This window comes from Protopterus annectens, chromosome 8.part0 (assembly GCF_019279795.1).
Source record: "Protopterus annectens isolate FY-2018-M chromosome 8.part0, PAN1.0, whole genome shotgun sequence".
Classification (NCBI taxonomy): domain Eukaryota; kingdom Metazoa; phylum Chordata; order Ceratodontiformes; family Protopteridae; genus Protopterus; species Protopterus annectens.
In genome coordinates, this window is record NC_056741.1 from 1,139,284,226 (window position 1) to 1,139,303,856 (window position 19,631).

The 19,631-nt window shown below is 37.3% G+C and overlaps 1 protein-coding gene across 3 annotated transcripts in view; it reads left to right on the top strand.

Moving 5' to 3' along the window:
- The window catches only part of CHRNB2 (cholinergic receptor nicotinic beta 2 subunit), a 975,665-nt gene extending 959,516 nt beyond the window's left edge, over positions 1–16,149 (top strand). For all 3 annotated transcript variants that reach the window (XM_044080649.1, XM_044080651.1, XM_044080650.1), the window contains exon 7: positions 14,015–16,149. In XM_044080649.1, coding sequence (XP_043936584.1) covers positions 14,015–14,185 — 171 coding nt within the window. In that variant the 3' untranslated portion in view covers positions 14,186–16,149. The remainder of the gene's footprint in view (positions 1–14,014) is intronic.
- Positions 16,150–19,631: the final 3,482 nt, after the last annotated feature.

The window sequence follows — 19,631 nt, forward strand, 5'->3', positions numbered from 1 at the left end:
CAGATCACTTAACTGCCCTCTGTTTTCACGTATGCCATGTGTTTTCACTTGTACCCTGTTTCCTTATATTTCCTAAAACTAGAGCTAAACACCTGTTTAGGTTTGGTAACAGATTGATCCTCCTTGGTTCCCCACTACTGCTGATGAGAGGATGATCCCTGGTTGTTCCCAATTTTAACTCTTCATCGGGTTAATAATGTTTTGCCATTCAGGCACCTTGGATATAAAATCAATATGAGGAGAAAAAAACAAACAATAATAAGCAATGAAAATAGTACAAGCACCAAGCACAGATTCTGGTCAAATAAAAAGAAAAATCCAATCCTCAAAAGACTTCTGTCTTGGTTTCAGTCCTTTTATTTTTCACGTCTTTATACAGGATGTATAAGTGAGTTAACAATGTGAAAATGTGCTACTTATATACTTATTTTTCAGTGACAGGGGGTGGAGTTATACTTATGGTCCTCTCTCATTGTCCATGAGGGAGTCCAAAGATTAGCCAATGTCACTTATGGTAAGTGTGGCTCCTTAACAAATATTTTATAGAAACTATTCAAAATCTCACACTTAATAAACAAAACTGTAGATCTCACGCAACACCCCCACTACCCCATAACAAAACTCTCCCCAGTGCTTTTTCTTTTAAACCTGTCCCAATTACTACAATTAAATCTCTCCTTAACTCATTCCCTCCAGTACACCCTTTTTGAGTGTGTGCTTTAACTCCCAGTATGTGTGGCTTGAGCCTTTAAAAAATGAAGTTATTACCTTACAGTTCTAACAAATACTCATTGCTAGAGGTCAAATATCAGTATAGTTGTGTTTGCCATCACATATGCTTCAACATAAAATACTCTGATACCTTGTATGTAGCATGGTTTTGGAACTGTTAGTGCAAATATGAACAAGTAATATTTGACACCTTGAGGCCTAGAGGTGAAGTAGAAGGTAACTGCAGAAATGCCTGGAGGCGTACTCGGCTATAAACTTACACCCTGCTCTCCCTCAGCAGACCAACTACCCTCTCACTTCCTAAAAACATCTGCACAATCCATCACCTACCCTTTCTCTATTCTTATTAATCGTTCCATCTCAGAAGACCTGGTCCCAGACATTTGGTAATCCTTTTATACTATCCCTCTTCACAAAGGCGGCAACTCTACAGATCCCTCTTTAGACCCACTGCTATCCTTTCCCCCCTATCCAAAATCTTGGAAAATGCATCCATGTTCAGCTTCTTAAACACCTTCTCAACAACATTCTCCTCACTCCTACCCAACATGGCTTTAGACCCCACCATAGCACTTCTACTGCATTACTGTCATTTTCCCAAACAAAAGCTGAAGCCCATGATAATAACCTCCTTGTCTGCAGTCTTTTCCTCGATCCTTCAAAGGCCTTTGATACTGTCTCTCATTCTAAACTTCTTACTAAACTCTCAGGCCTACATCTCTCTACCTCCTCCATCAGCTGGTTCTCTAGGTATCTCTCTGGCAGGCAGCAATCTGTCCCCTGGCAAACTATCCTCTCTCCATTCCTCTCTTTTAAAACTGGAGTTCCCCAAGGATCAGTTCTGGGCCCCTCTTGTTTAATATATTTACTAATAAACTTCACTCTGCTACTAAACTCTCAACACTTCTACAATATGCTGACGACTCCACCCACATTACCTCTGCCCACAACATCCCTGATCTACTAGCTCTCACTCAACAGACATTTTCCTCTGTTGAAACCTAGCTGTCTGATAACCAACTCATATTAAATCCAAAAAAAAAAAAAACTCCTCTTCCTCCCTAAAACCCCTGCTCAGCACAAAGCCTCTTTCTCTATCTCCTCTTTCAACAACACCATTATTAAACCTGAACCCCATACTAAACTACTTGGAATTATTATTGGCAATGAATTAAAATTTGATACATTCTACAAAGTATAAAAAGATCCACCAGAAACCTGGACTTTTCTATTGTAATCAAAATTTTCTGTCACCCACCTCCAAACCCTCCCTCGCTCAGGCCCTACTCCTACCCTGCCTTCTTTATGCTGCCCTGTCCTAACTCATGTTCACACATCTCTTATCACTAAACTAGAGCAAATGTATAACAAAATTGCCAGATTTACCGCCAGCCTTCCTCAAAAACCTCACTACTGTCTTGCCCTTAGATCACTCCAATGGCCAAAATTCTCCAACCAGCTATCATACCCCAGCTACATATTGCTCACTCTATCCTACATGAATTCTCATCCTGTCCCTCCATCTCAAACTTAGTCTCCTTCTATAACCCCCCCTTGTCATATCTATACTGCCAGTAAACACCTCCTTCAGTCATACAAACCCAGCAAAAACATTGGTAAGACCCTATACAAATACTCTGTAGCCCATGCTTGGAACTCACTCCCTGTCAACATAAGAAGCATTCAGCATAAACACCTATTTAAGAAAGAACTCTCAAACAATTCTCATACAAGTTCTTAAGGTTGGCACCAGTCCTATAAGTAACCTTAAAGGAATATTGAAAAACTGAGAGAGTGTTGGGGATCATGGCAAACATGTTCCAGAACTTAAGAATAATATATTTGATTCACAAAGAATCTTGGTTATACCCTAACACACAATATATATCCTTGATTCCAGGGGTTCCTTTGCCTAAAGGGTAAACATTTTGCGTTCCCCCTATTTTCAAGGTCTCCTGAGTATCAGCTGTCATAGCAGTAATATTATTGTTCGCAATAGGCTTACCCCTAATCAAGGGGTAATATTTAAATTCCAAACCCATCCATAATTTCCTTCTTGATGTTATCAGTAAGAAGTTTGGGATAATCTTGAGCCAAAAATAAGCTCTCAATAAATTCTAATTCCCTACACAGAACTCATTCATTAGAAGTCATCCGGGTTGTTCTCACCATTTCTTCCATCAACTGCCCCCAGACATCAGATGATCATCTGTGATATATCATTGCTAAAAGTGGTTTAAAGTAGCTACAGCAATATATCTCAATTTTCAGACACAGAGCACCCTCACATCAATCACTGTAAAATAAAAAAAAAATACAGCTGCATTCTGCTATAGTCAATGTCTGCTGTTACCACTGCCCACAGGCATATCTGGTTTCTTCTCAGAAATTAAAAAACGTACACCTAGAAGAGAAAATCCACTCAGCAGATCCATGATCTGGAGCTCACAGTAGTCACTAGTCATACAACTTGAGGTTGCCAGGAGAAAGTGCAATCAGATTATCTTATTTATTTATTTATCTATTGGCATTTGATTACTGGGAAAGTCCGGCTGGGTAGAAGCCCATTTTCAGCGGAGACCAGGGGGAGAAAAGCTCCAAATTATTACAAAACATTTTAAGAACAATAATTTTACAATCTTCGAGAATAAAACAAAAACATCTGCATTTAAATAATTATAACAAATTTGACATTATATAAAATCATTGGTTAAGAATCGATACAAGGTATATAACAATCACTTAATATTTAGAGACATTTTAGACAATTTGTCGAGAAATTAAAAGTAAGTTAGTCTAATATGAATAGAATTTCAATATTAAGTGAGGGAAAAAACAGGAGTATGGAATATTTAGCGAGGAAGTCATGGAAGAGAATTAGATAGCAGTAAGGAAACAAGTGAAGAAGGGAGAGTTAGGAGGTATAAGGAATGAAAAGGTACTTGTTCACATTTAGGGATATAGTTTATCCTGACTTTGAGCAAGAACAGAGCCAAACTTTAGCTAGGAAGTCTTTCAGAGTGGTTTTGAAAGATGGGAGAGACGGTATAGACCTAATGGATACAGGTAAGGCATTCCAGGCCTTAGCAACTTTGTATGAGTACAGACAATGCCCAACAGATTTGTTAGATTTGTAGACAGACAGGAGTTTTTGGTCACTATATTACAGTGACCAACTGGGAACATAGTTGTCTAGAATGTTTTTTATTGCTGGACAGGTAGATGGGATGCTGGATATTTTTACAGGTGGTAAGAAGCTGTGTATATGTTAGTTGATATGGCAGTTCTAACCAGTTAAGGCTTTTCAGTACTATACTGTGGTGTGGCTGAACAACTGATTGCAGGTATTTAGAGTACATAATAATAGGACATGTTGGATACCAATGTCCATAGAGTAGAGGTGAGAAGTCGTGTTACTAAATAGCATGGCCTCTTAATTCTGGGTTAACTTTCCATTTGATTTTATTGGCAGCTCCAGGGTAATATTTGCCTAGTACAGTGGCTGTACTAGCCAAATAATTATTTTGCAGGCATGCTGCAAAAGTGAAAATTGTTTTTTTCTTATTTTAAAACCAGGTTTATAACAATTTTAAAATAAAAAAGAGATACAGTTAAACAGTTGCCTTCATACATATACACACACACACACACACACACACACACACACACACACACACACACACACACACACACCAATGTGGCTGTGAAACCCCAGACATCTGACTGTGAGCAAGTAAATGAATAAACAGATAAATGGTGGCTGCAGCAGTGTATTTCAGCTCACCACTGTCAGACATGTACAACACAACCTGTTCCGACCACCACCATATACAGATTTGTCAACCAATTATATCTGCTTTACTGTCTGTGTTTACTAAAGATGTCTGCTTGTGATCAAATAGATGAATAAGTACACTATTTATGGCCACAGTAATGAATTTCAGCTTGTTGCTATTAGATATGTAGTGCACAGATCAAACCCCTTACATGCACATACAAATGTGCCTACCAATTGCAGTCATTTTACTGACAGTGCATATTATATGTCCGACTGGGTCAAGTAAATGACTAAATATGTAAGTAATTGCCTCAATAATGTATTTCATCTTGTTGCTATAAGCTGCATTTAGTGCAATCCACTGCAATCTTCCTACACATTCAGAATATTAACTATATCAAAAATATTTAAATAAGGCCATACTAACTTTACCAAAATAGGCATAAACTCTCCCTCTCACACACACACACACACACAGACACACACACACACACACACACACACACACACACACACACACACACACACACACACACACACACACACACACACAGACACACACACACACACACACACACTGTATCAAAAAGATACATACTGCACCACCTTAGAGGCTGGTTGGCAGTGGTCCCTCAAGTGTTTTCAGACTACTGTTTAATTAAAAAAAATATTCAATAATAAAAAAAAAAAAGTTCTCTCCCATGCTCACAGAATCCCATTTCCCCTCCTCTGCCTGAAGTGTTTTCACTTTTGATTCAAGCTGCCTCAGGCACCAACCATCTGATGTAACCTGAGACAGTCAGAAAGACTGCTAGCTGCTTCATCTATGAGCCCAAACAGCCCCCAGTGAAATATCATTTCCACTCCCCAGAATGGAGGTGGTCCTGCTTGAAGGTATATTTGCCTTATTGTCTAAGGGATTCTACTCATAAATGCTGGTCTGTTTAAAAAAAAAAAAACAGCCCGGAGGAGTCAGATGATTTTTTTTCCTTTAGAGAAACTAGAACATATGCAGAGTCAACATGGGAAAGTTAATTACTGTAAGAAAAAAATTCAGTGAGAAAGTAAATGAAATGTACTTTTTATTTTGGAGGGCTACAGTCCAGAAGTCCAGTAATATGAGCTAACCTGGGTTTAGGCCCCTCCTTTCTAATTGCAATTGTTTCAGAGATAGTCAGAGTTTGGAGGAAGAAAATGTGTCAGTCTTGGAATGAAACAGTTTTTTTATCAAAGCTTTTCTTTCAGTATTTGTTGGTCTGCTTAGAGCAGTAACCTAGTGTTCTGAAAACTGAAGTTCAGATGGTGAGTTACTTCCAGATTGCCACAGGAAATTACAGACCTTTGTGTTGACTCAGTGCTGGAATTTTCTAGGTAATTAATTAGGGGCAGTTTTGTTACCAGGACAGAATAAACTCTTTATCTCTTTGTTATGGGCTTATACAGGTTGCTAGTTCTGCAACACTCAAGGAGATATACTCATTTTTTATTACTTTTTAAGTTGGGCCTGGAAATCATCTACTTGGTAATATGTAGGAGTGCATAGCCCTCAGAGATTTACTCCCTAGTAATGTCTTTCGGCTTTTCCCAGTTAGGGGTTGCCACAGTGGAACTCCAGTCCACTAATGATTGGCAATGGATTTTTACGGTGCCGAGTTGCCAGCCCGATGTCCAACCTTCAAAGAAGGCGCACCCATTCACGTACGCACCTACCTGCATGTCTTTATACATCACTCGACCACGGGGAGGACATACAGATTCCACACAGAACGCGCTCCAGCCGAGAATCGAATGAGGGAACCTCTTGCTGTGAGGTGACAATGCTAACTGCTGCACCACTGCAGCCTCAGAGATTTACTCCCTAATGACCAAATATGTTAAAGAGCCTGTCCCCATCTGTCACAAGCATTGAGATAAATTCAAAAGTAAGCCCTTAGGTTGGAACTCACATATAAATCAACACTATAGGAAAAAAGAGCATATAACTCATTACAAAAGTAAGCCATCTTCCTCACTATAGAAGTGATGTAAACGCATTAAGAAAACCCTTTGGTGATCCATCATGGAGTGCAGTCACTTATGAACACAGAATAGCCACCATTTCTAAAGATAACCACAAAGCCTTCTTGAGTTACATTAAGAAAATTTGAAGTAATACTCAGTCCTGCTGAAACACACACACACACACACACACACACACACACACACACACACACACACACACACACACACACACACACACACAACTGTCTCTACAATTTCTCTGCTTACTATCCAGTCTGAAATCACCTTAGATCAAGTAATAGTATCTCTTCACACCCAAAACCATTTTTCTGCTGGTCTCAGCAATATTCCAGGCTGTCTGCTTGCAAATATTAAGCGCTATCCCAACTACTTTCAAATGTCTTTATTCATAATCTCTGTGTAGGTTATGTATCTGAAGTTTGGAATACAGCCACAGAAGTACCTCTCCACAAGGGTGGCCCCACAGCAGACCTCAGTATCTATAGCCCTGTTAGTAGCCTGCACTGGTGCAGTATAGGGATGAGTGTGTTCCCGGTAAACTAAGTTTAAATACTGACTCAGGTCCTTGATGGTGAAGGCAAGGAGGATGGGTGAGCCCATCCTGGGAATGGTATATATATTCTGAGTAGACACACAACCAAGTACAGTTTAATTTCCAGATGGGGAAACAATTACACATTGGTGTCTGTCACTGATGCAGCAGCAACATACAGGATACTAGTACGAACTGATGATCTTCTGGAGCATTTCAGTTTTTTTTTAATTTTGTAAAAAAAAAAAAAAAAAAAAAAAAGCAGCAAATTCAGAGTGCAATAGTGGTAGGATACAGATAAGGCAGTAAGTGTAGCTAACTGCTGTAGTACAAAGGAAATCAGAAGAAGTTTAACTGCTTAGTATAATGAAACTGGGATGGGAAAAGCTAGACTATTATGTGAGTGCAATGGTATGTTAACAGTTTTTGAATAGGACAGTGGGGTGGGTTAGCAGGTACCAATATGTGACTTACATGATTATATGAGAACACAGAAGTGGTGGGAGGGTGGGAAACAGGATAATAGTCAGCCAGCAGAGTTCAGCCTGTGGTGTAACTTCCACTTAGTTCTGCAGTGGTTAGATTATGGAAATATCATGAAAACTAGGAAAGAACCGCACTCCACATACTGCAGCATGAACTCGTAAGTGACTACTTTTGCAAAACCGAGTTGCCAGCTCTAATGACAGAATAATTTTCTCTCTTAAAGTGGTGATAATTCCAGTATAAGAAAGGCCTTGTCAGGACCCAGATGACTTTACAAACTGCAGCTGTATCCATAGTTTGCCATTTCATACTAACCTGTTGAGGATGTGTGATGGTGGTAATGCAGTATGAAGATTATTTTATCACCATTGTTTCTGTTTTTTGGCAGCCTTGATCAAGAGGCATAGTGTCAAAAAGTACACTTGTGTTAGGTACTTACCATAAATGTGGACATTCGTGTAACTGCAGTGTTGCAGTAATAACTTCTGGGATTTTTTGCATCTGGCTGAAATACCAGAGATTTTTTACATTCATAGGGTAACTGCACTGAAGGGACATTTTAAGGCTAGCCAATAACCTGAGATCAAAAATTGAACCGTGTACCTCATGTCTATGAGGTCAAGACCTTAACCATTATGCCAAACCCACTCACCCACAGTTCAGTAGACATGCTTCCCTCCAATGTCAGGACAACGGTATTACAAAAGGTCATCAGCTGGCACCATCTTTAGGTTTTTCCTGCCCCTGTCTAGAGTCACTTTCTTTTTGTCTCTCTTTTTCTCTGTGAAGGGTACCTGGAGCACAAGCTGCAGAAAAGTATCCACAGACAGCAGCATTGAAGGTAGGGAGAGGGACTTAACTGGGGGAGGGAGAAGGGTACCCATCCCAACCCTAGAAATGTAGAAGAATGGGGGGGTGGGAATTAGTACTACAACAGTGAAGCTACTTGAATATCTACATTTTTGTTAAGCACCTATTACAACTGTATTATGTTCTTCATAATTCACAGCTGCATTAATAACTGTTGGGAAGATTCTCATAGCTAAAGACATGGAAAGTTGTCCAGAAGGTGGGTAGGGAAATCAAGCCATAGAAGATAGCTGAAGCAAGCCAGCTCTGACCCTTGATGCAGCTCCTAGCTTACAATGCCTGAAAAGGGCATGGACTCTAAGCCACTTTGGGTGGGTACTCCCCTGAGAAAGGCAGTGGTAGCAGCACTTGCCCTAGTTGAGTGAGTCTTGACCTCATGAGTTACTGGTGTTCTGTGGTGGTAGTAACAGAAGGAGATACAGCTTGTAGTCTATTTAGCTATTATATGTTTCTTCACAGGTTTTTCTCTTTTTTTTCCCCCTTTTTAAAAGGCTATAAACAGTTGGTCAGATTTTCTATAACATTTTGTTTTTAGTTGGTAAAATCTGAGCTGTCAGTGCACATCCAAGAAATGCAATAGTCTTTTACCCTTATTTTTTGAGTGAAGAAAGAAAACAGGAAGATGTATACCTTGGTTAAAGGAAAGCTCTGACACCACTTTACACATAAAGGTGGGATTGCTGCAGAGTAACCCTGTCCTTGTGGAAAATTAAAAAGGGAACTTTACACATTAAGGCTTGAAGTTGAGGGGTTCACCTAGCAGAAATCAGTGCTACTTAGGAGAGCTGTTTTCCAGGCAAACTTTTTGATATCATTAGAAGCAGCAGGCTAAAAAAGAGGGAAGCTTAAGTTTTTATAGTACAAAGTTGAGATCCCAGGGGGAGGTGGTTCATTTCATGTTGGTTTCAGGTGCAGAAATCCTTTAAGAAAGTACTTCATGGCTGAGTGATAGAAAAGGGAGTCCAGAAGTAAGCGAGCAGAGATGGCTGAAGCATGTATTTTAACAGATGTGTAACACATCCCATTCTTTTACAGTTCCGAAAGGTAGCTAAGGACCATGGGTAGCCTGACTTGGAGTGGTTGTTGTCCTCTGTTAAGGCAGCAATGAGAGAAACACATACATTTAAAGGTATAAGATTTTCTGGTGCTAGGTCTTCTAGCCTGTTTTAAGATAAGCAAGATCTTCTCTAAAAAATGCCTGGATGGGATAAGTACTAGATCATCCACCCTACCAGTTTCAGTGTGTTCAAGTGAGGATGTATCGTGGCCCTCTTGTTCTGAATAAGTAGGTCACCTGTTTCTTTCTTGCCATACTCAGTAGTAGACAGAATTGGTGCTGACTAGGCCAAGGGAAGTCCACAAGCCTTAACCTTGACCTATGGTCCCCAGTCTCATTAATTCCCTGAGAATAAGGGAGGGAGGCAAGAGAGCATACAGAAATAGGCATGTCCATGGGAAGGACAATATATCTGTCCTCTATGCTCCTTTTTATGGAGTTCTTTACAAGTTTTTCAGAGCTGCCTGTTTCAACATGAAGCAAAAATATCAACTTCTGGCACATAACACTTGCAAGTTATTTGATGGAACACTTCCATGTTTAGCATTCACTCGTTTGGGTCAAGGAGTGTGTCTGTGATGTTGTTCTCCCACCTTGAGAGGTATTCTGCTGGGGGAAAGACTCACCTCTTTTTTTTTTATTTTAACACCTTTATTGTATTATCACTTAAGACATTGGCAAGCATACATTTATATAAAAGAAAACAAACCATAGTAACATGTTCCTAGTTGCATACATTATTCATTGTGTTATTTTGTATAACTAAAACAATGAGTAAAAAGGTCACATAGAAAAAACAATCACTAAAAAACAAAAGAAAAATTCAGTAAGGCTAGACTTTACACTGTGTGATTCCTTAAACCTCTTGTATTAGAGGCAACATGTCTTAGTCTAGCCTTGCTAGATTTTTCTTTTGGTTGTTACTGATTGTTTTTTTGTGTGTGACCTTCTCACTCATTGTTTTAGTATGTTGGTTGGGTCCCATGTTGCTTCTAATACAAGAGTTTTAAGGAATCACTCAGTAGAAAGTCTAACCTTGCTAGATTTTTCTTTTGTTTTTTTTTACTGATTGTTTTTTCTGTGTGACCTTTTAAGCATTGTTTTAGTTTGTTGGTTGAGATATTTTGCAGACACCCTAATAATTATGGATATCAGCTAGGTATGTCAACCCTGTGTTTCTAAAGGTTAGCCAAACATTCCACTTATGCTGTGCTGATGATGCCATAAGAAGGCCAAAACAAGCATGTCTGCAGCTAATGGGGTTTGGCTTTATTGGCCTGAATTTGTCCATTAATAGACAAAAAGAAAAAAAGTCATGGGCATTCAGAATTGCCATATAGTTGAAACACCTGATGACCTTAAAGGGTCATTTGCATATATCCTATGTTGCCTTTTGTTGTTATTTTAACTATCATCAGTCCAAATGGCATAAATTGCTCACACCCTGCCTTGCCTTAAACCACAATCCTCCTCCAGATCATTATTCTGCATCTATTGTTCCCATAATCCTATTTATTTCTATGTAATTTGCCCATACTGTTTTCAAAAAATCCCACTTCTAGTTCTTTTGCTCCATAACAATATTCAATATTTCAGTTACATTTAATTTAGACTTTGATTTCCATTTTATAGTAATTGCTTTTTTGGCAGCCACCAGAATTAAATTTAACAAGGCATTGCTATGTGTAGGAAATTGTGTCTCAACTCAAAAGAATCATTCCATAGTTATACCCAGTTAGTTTCTCACCCAATATTTCTAACAGAGTACTCTGTAATGAATTTTTGAAGTCTGCTAACTCATTACACTCCTGAAATATGCATTCCCAGTTGCACATTTCTTTCCCATCACACCTCCAGTATTTGCCATCTACCTGAGGAAAAATTATTTGGAGTCTGCTTGTGGTATAAAATACCTTTGCAAACACTTCCAAGCAAAACTTCTAAATCTTCTAGACTTTGTTGGATATTTGGGAGTACGGTTTAATGAATTGCTGAAGTCTACTATCTCATTACAGTCCCAAAACATATGTTCCCAGTTACCCCATTCTTCCCATCACACCTCCAAAATTTGCCATCTGTCTCAGGAAAAAATTCTTTGGAGTCTGCTTGAGGTATAAAATACCTTTGCAAACACTTCCAAGCAAAACTCTTAAATCTTCTAGACTTTGTTACATATTTGGGAGCAATGTATGTATCCTCCCATTGTTCCTTTGTAAATTGCTATTCTAGTCTCTCTTCCCAATCTTTTCTAACTTCTTCTAACTAATTCCTATAGTTATTGTGCAATATTTTATATGCCCCACTAATTATTCCCTTTTTAACATCAGCTTATGTTGTAGTTTCAACTAAAAACTCTACCAGAGTAGGTCTTTCACTTAGGATCACTCTATCCCTTTCTTTTTCTCTATACTCTGATATTAATCCCTGGTAGGAAATGCAGTCTCTAGCTTGCAGTCCAAATGTCTTCTTGGCATCTTCTCATTCTCTTACCCTTTGTTCCTTTGCCAGCTTTCTCCAATAAATTCCAACCTCTCTGTGCCCCTAATTGCAGTCAACCCTATCAACAAATTCTCCTTTCTCCATTCCCATTCTGGCTTAGTTCTCAGAATACTTTCTGCTACTTTATGGATATAATACTCTGTATAGCTGTTTTTATTCTCCTTAAGGATCTGAATCCAAAATTACACTCTCTCCTTATTTCTTGAATTTTTTATATATATATATATATATATATATATATATATATATATATACATACACATAAGCCTTAACTGTGCAAATCTAAAATATTCCTTCAACCAGGTAAACCTAAACCATCTTGTTTCATTATAAGTATCGACTTATCCCACTTAACCTTTGACCTCTTCCCCTACCAGATAAATTCCTTCAAGTCCTTATTAATTATTGTCCACAACTTCTCCTCTGGTTGATAAAAATATGCCTGACCTGTATATAAAACTAAATGAACTCAAAACATTTTCACTGCTTGTATCTTGCTATATATATCCATAAACAAGAGCTTCCAGTTTCTCACTTTTTGTATTTTCTTTGTTTAGTCTCTTCCCACATATCCTTAGCTGCCTTAACAGAAGCCGTTTTAATCCATACCCCTGAATATTTAATTTTACCATGTCCTCATAAATATAGGTATTGCTGAATAAATTCATGTGTCAATACATAATTTACTGCTATGATCTTTGTTTTTATCTTCCTTTACTGCTGATACTGTGTTGTACTTTAAGGGGGGTGGGGTGCTGTATTCCTGAGTATGTCCTCCTTTGGATGAGATGCTTAGTAACTGTGAACCTGTTGTCATCCATTCCCTATTTCAATATTACCAGTTTACCATTTTTAATTGTATCATAGGCAATTTATTCTTCAAGGGCAGCATGCCGTGAATTTGTAGATGAAACACTGAAATATAAAGTTGTTTGCTACCAGCAACCTTTTCATTAGTTACAAATCTCTTTAATGTGGAGTTATTCAGATGACTTTTACTTCTGTAGAGATTGTACAAATTGACTAATTTTGGTAGATTGTCAACACAGAAGTTTGAGTGACTTTATATGGTTGAAATGTTTTGAATTGGACAGTTTTGTCATAACTGGTTCATATGTTTTGTTTCAATGCTTACTTGAAAAATGTTCAAAACTATAAATTTAAAACATGCTCTAACAAGTGGCACTGTATTATAAAAAGGATATAATTTAATACAATCAGGAAGGTGAATCAAAGAACTCTTGCATGTTTGCATGGTCCTAAAAATGTGTTCAAGGGGTCTATGATTGGTAAACAGGCCAAATGTGCAGAAGAAGCTAACCAAGAAATATTAAGATTGCATTTTAAATACAACATCTTAGTGGTCAGGTATGTTTGTCAATGCTTAAACAAAACACCTCATAAATGTACACAGAAATAAACAGCAACTACTCCTGAAATGTGTTATACATCTGCGGCACGGTGAATAATTTCTTCTTTTGAATCTATACGTGCTCAACACTGCTTTGTTTTCTCCCAGCTGCTGAATATGGAACTAACACCAAGGTTTCTAGAGGGGAGCAGACAACTAATGAATGATCCCGAGGATGCAGCTTTATGATGTGGTAGTGTTGGTGGATAAGAGATTGTTCTGCACAGCCATCTTTGCAAAACTATGTAGTATTGCAAAGAAACAGCTAAACTGGAAACACCAGCATTCTACTAGTAAAGATGTTTTGTAATTAAACAGAGCATATATTACATGCAGTAAGTGAGGAAATAAATTCCCTTGAGCAGCATGGTATCATACTAAGGAACACCTCCCCAACCACATTACTGACATCAGCAGTATTTTAAAACTAATTGAATGCTGTTGGCCAAAATATCTTAAAATTTTAAGAGTACAGTGCAATCAGAAAGTAAATAGTGAACTTGATTAAAAGGTTTTGGCTAAAAACTGTCCCACAAATCTGCACAGCAGCAGCTCTAGTATTTAATCATACTCTGCTTTAATGTGTCTTTCCAAAAATTAATTGTTTGCATTTGTTTCTTATTTCAGGTGAGTGAGGATTGGAAATATGTTGCCATGGTGATAGATCGTCTCTTCCTATGGATTTTTGTTTTTGTTTGTGTCTTTGGCACCATTGGAATGTTCCTTCAGCCACTGTTCCAGAACTATACAAGCAACACTTTAATGCAGCATGGTAACCCTGCCCAGACAATCCAGTGAGCTTCCTCTATGTGCTCATGGGGCATTTGATGAAAATATCTATGCTTTCTGAAAGTGGATTAAAAATAAAACTTAGAATTAAAATAATAAACTGAAATACTGAATTTTGGAAAAGCCAGAATATATTCTGAAACACAGACTTTCCTTACCTCCAACATGTCACATTTATGATATAACAAATATTTACTTTTCTTTGATTTTTTTTTTAGGTAAGCTGTCCTTCTTGGTTATTTGTTAAATTATTTTTCTCACCAAGTTAATTATGACTTGCACCAGATGAACAGGAAGTTCTGATCATGAAGTAGTTTCTCAGGGCAGTCACATTTCTGAATCCAAAATAAACATTTGAAAGGACAGCTTCTCTCTCTCTCTCTCACTCACTTTCGATCTATCTCTGTATGTCCACGCTATTAATGCTGAGTCTTACACATCTCATTAATTATTGCCTAGCTATATATGGTTCATGAAGGCATGTAGAAAGTGTCACCATTAGGCCCAGACTATTACTAGTCTGGGATTTAAACAAATTATGCAGTTGAAATATTTAAAGGTATGTAAGCTCTTTTATTTATTCAAGGTCAACCAGGTATGGTGTACTATGGTGCATTTCTAACAAATGGCACACATGGCAAGAATATCCTAAACCATGGCTGTGATCCAAAGTCACAATATAGATTCAACTACACTTAGAATTTTGCTAATTGGAGATCTCCAGTCAGACATTTAAAGACTGGAGGGTGCCACATTCTGCCAGCTATAACAGGATCACTCATTCATTCTCAGATTACTTGCTTAATCCATTTCAGGGGAATGGAGGAGATAGAGCCAACCCTGAAGCTCATTGGGAGTATAGCATTGAAACTAATGTTAAACTGGTCACCAAACCATTGCAGGATGCACATACACCTATGGGCAGTTTGCAGGAACACCATTTCACCAATGGCATGTCTTTGGGAGGTGGAAGGAAACTGGAGCACCTGGCAAAAACCCATGTGGACACATACAGAGCAAACAGCCTTCACATAAAAGCTGCACCAGCTGACAGCTGACCTACAGAACTGCATGCTGTGAGGCAACAATGTTAACTACTTTGCCACTTGCAGCAGAATCTCTCTCCTTACATCCAGTTAGCCAACTAATTTAGTTTGATCAGAGTATTCTACTCCCTCTGATCTGAGGTTTGGACCTACACATAAAATAAAACAAAAGTACATTATTACTGTTTAGGATATGCCTTGGTTTAGCAGTACTGAAGACATTTGGTGGTCATATTATTGCCTCACTTGTACAGTTCAGAAATAATTGCTTTTCTTTACCAGGATACCTTCAGTTGAGGATGAATGCAAGAATTTTATTTTCTTTCACGAGCATTACTGACTTAATTTCCCTGATTTTAAGTGAGACATATATTTGTTTATATATGGTTCCTGGAGTAGGCCAGGATAATGTGTGTCATATCACTAAACGTATTTGCTCAAGAGTTTTGGACAAAGCCAAAAACAAAGGGGGAACAATTTTTAAATATTGCTCTCATTCACTTAAAAGCTACTAGAATACATGTTTTTGCACCAGTGTGAATTTTCTAAACAATAGGAAGTAAGAGTGACTGTAATCCTCAGTGGTTTACCAGAAAATCAAAAATTTTACAAGGAATGGGACAATTATATGAGGCAAAATCATGGGTATTTTGCAAAATGCTGGACAGCTGAGATGTATGGTATGTGCATATATTTATATATACACACACAATCCTACAGGAAAGTGAGATTCGAGCAATGGTCAGAGTAGGAATTTAGCCCTGCTTACTGAAAGATGTTACCAGAAAAGTTGTTAAATGATTCAAGTTATGATCTACCCTCTTCTATATTTATAGACAATATTATTGATAACTATGTTCATTCCCGATCAATGTTCATGTTATACAGCCTTTGTGAAAATAAATGGAGAATTTCATATTGTTGGAAGATTCTAGATGCACAGTATTCCTGTAAAACATTACATGAATTTCTAATCTCACTTAATGATTCTAACATTAACATTTATGGTAGGAGATTGCTGGTTACATTGTTATATAGATAATGAACTTGCAGCAGCATTTACTGCAACATTTATACTTTTGCTGCCAACAGTGAAGCAGGGTACAATGGTGGGTAGCATAAGTGAAGGAGAGAATAGGTGCAATTTTATTATGATTCATCAGTTTCCACAAAAGTGGGACCACTTCAATGAAAATATGGAAAAAATGAATCTAAAAGACCTGGGTGTTATGTGGGGGAGGGAGCAAGCCTGTCAAAAACTGCATGCAGGAGAATTCTCCCCATTAAATATTTTCCTAAATATAACCAGCTTTGAGGTCATACAGACTGAGGGTATGTTAACACCTTTCACTAAATTGTCTGTTTCTTTAGCAGAAATTGCTGAACTTTGTATTTAATGATCATCAAAACAAATCCAAGGCTGAACATTGCAAGCGGCAACTGTTTTATTTGGTAAAACCACTTAAAAGCAAAACAAAAAATACATACACACACTTTTATATATATATATATATATATATATATATATATATATATATATATATATATATATATATATATATATATATATATATGGTATATATATTTATTAAGTGCCTTCGTCCCTTATAGGAACTTCATCAGAATATAAAAACAGTTAAGATACAAAACTTTTATACACATCCATGAGCAATGACAACAATGCCTTTGATGGTTCAAGAGGGAGTGTCTCCAACCATTTTTAGGCAAAGTAGTATCACAATGCCATGTAGTGTTTGAAAGATTTAAGTGTACTTTTACTTCATCCTGACCATGTGTAATCTTGCAAGACAGCTAAAAAACTGTAAACTTTTTGTATCAGACTATCTTTTTATATACGTTTCTGTAAAGAATCTTAGATAAAAAGTAAAATAAAAGAAATAAAAACCAAGTCACATTAAAATGAGAAGTTAAAATTGTATACATAAAGATCACTCCAAAAAACCTAGTACCTAAAAGTAACTCAGCATTCAATAAATACATGCAATGAGATGGTAAAAATATATTGGTAAAAAATATTAAAACCAGTTATAATGGGCATTAGGGGCATTCAATTAAAGAGTATATAAAGTGTATGTCATACATCATTTCTTTCAGGGGGCTTGAATAGGAGGAAAAAAATGTGTATTAAGTATAAAGCTCACATACATAGCTTTATTATATAAAAAGGGTACTTAAAGTGCAAACCCATACCAAAGGGACCAGAGGTATTATTGTACCATTCGTCCCTACTTCTGTTTCATTACCTAGTCAATGCTTTAAATTTCAACAGGGGTGCAATGGAGCAAGACTCATTAAGTCTAGGGCCAACCATGGGCATTCAAAGTCAGTTGCCAATATAATTCCCTTAGTTCCAATAACTGTACCCATGGACCTCCCCTCATTCCCTCCTTTAATCCTTCTATAGCTGCAAACTTAAATGTGTGATTTTCATTGTCCAAAACATGTCTTGCCAAGGCATTGTTGGGGTTCCTTTTGTTGATGTTATGCTGGTGTTTGCAAATTCTTTCCTTCAGCCTACACTCGGTTTTACCTATGTAAAAACATGGGCACTGTTGGCATAATGCCGCGTAGACCACCTTCCTAGAATTGTTTAATTAAAATAGTGTGGGAACCTTCCTAGAATTACAGTCAAAATTTGGCCTGACTTTGAATTCATTGCCTTTGATAAGAAACCTGTCACACATTAGAATGAATTTACATTGAGAACAGAACCCACATTTCTTCATACGGCATACCTGGTGCATGTTTTCTTTAGATGTGTGTTCCAATATTTCCTTCAATTTCCTATCACTTCTAAATGTAAAACTGGGTTTATGTCCCAACTTCTCTCTCAAAGTGGGACTTTCACAAATAATTGCCCCGTTTTTTTCAATAACCCGTTTAAGTGTTCTGTGTTCCATGGTAAAGGTAATTATGAAATTCATGGAGTAATGAGGCCTGATCAAATCCCCAGTTACTTCCTCTTCCACTTCAGCTCCTATATTTTGTATTATAAAATTTGCTGACCCTCCTAAAATAGGTTTATACCATCCAGTATTTCTTTTTCTCATAACCTCCACCTTAAGTTCCTCTAGCAGTTCATTGGGAAAACCTCTGTTATGGAACATATCCAGTAAAAGTTCACATTCATTGTGGAAGTCCTCATCCGTGGTGACCATTCTAGCAGCTCTAACCCATTGCCCTTTCGCCACAGATGTGGTAGCTGTCGAAATGGAGAAAGGAGTTTGAATAAGTGGGTTTTCTAAAAATTGTAGCTATAAATCTGTGATTATTCCTGTCCTTACTGAGGAGGACATCCAGGTAAGATATATTCTCGCTATTGAATTCATACATAAATTTCAAAATGTTACTAGTGTTGTTGATGTATGTTAAAAATGCCTCAATCCCTTCTGCCCCACCCCTCTATAAAATAAAACTATCATCCAGGTAATATGTGTAAATCTTAAGTCTATCCTTGTACTCTGGATGATCTAAAATGTACTGGTACTCCCATTGGGCCATCACTATATAAGCAAAAGTTCCGGCACAAGGGGAACGCATAGCTACCCTTGACTAGGTAATGAAACCGAGGTAGGGGCAAATGGTACAATAATACCTCTGGCCCATTTAGTATGGATTTGCACTTTAAGTACCCTTTTTATATAATAAAGCTATGTATGTGAGCTTTATACTTAATACACATTTTTTCCTCCTATTCAAGCCCCCTCAATGAAATGATGTATGACATACACTTTATATACTCTTTAATTGAATGCCCCTTTTGCCCATTATAATTGGTTTTAATATTTTTTACCAATATATTTTTTGCCATCTCATTGCATGTATTGAATGTTGAGTTAGTTTTAGGTACTAGGTTTTTTTTGGAGTGATTTTTATGTATAAGATTTTAACTTCTCATTTTAATGTGACTTGATTTTTATTTATTTTATTTTACTTTTTTAATCTAAGATTATTTACAGAAACTAATATATATATATATATATATATATATATATATATATATATATATATATAAACATATTCTGTTTGATACAAAAAGTTTACAGTTTTTTAGCTGGCTTGCAAGATTGCACACTGTCAGGATGAAGTACACTTAAATCTTCCAAACACTAGATGGCATTGTGATACTACTTTGCCTAAGAATGGTTGGAGACACTCCCTCTTGAAACATCAAAGGAATTGTTGTAATTGCTCACAGATGTGAGTATAAAAGTTTTGTATCTTAACTGTTTTTTATATTCTGATGAAGTTCCTATAAGGGACAAAGGTGCTTAATATATATATTCCATGCAAAAAAAGGTCTGGAAGGTCTCTCTCCCTTAATGAAGTTGCTAAAACCTGGAACACCCTTCCCCCTGACATCAGAATACAAAACTGTACTTCCACCT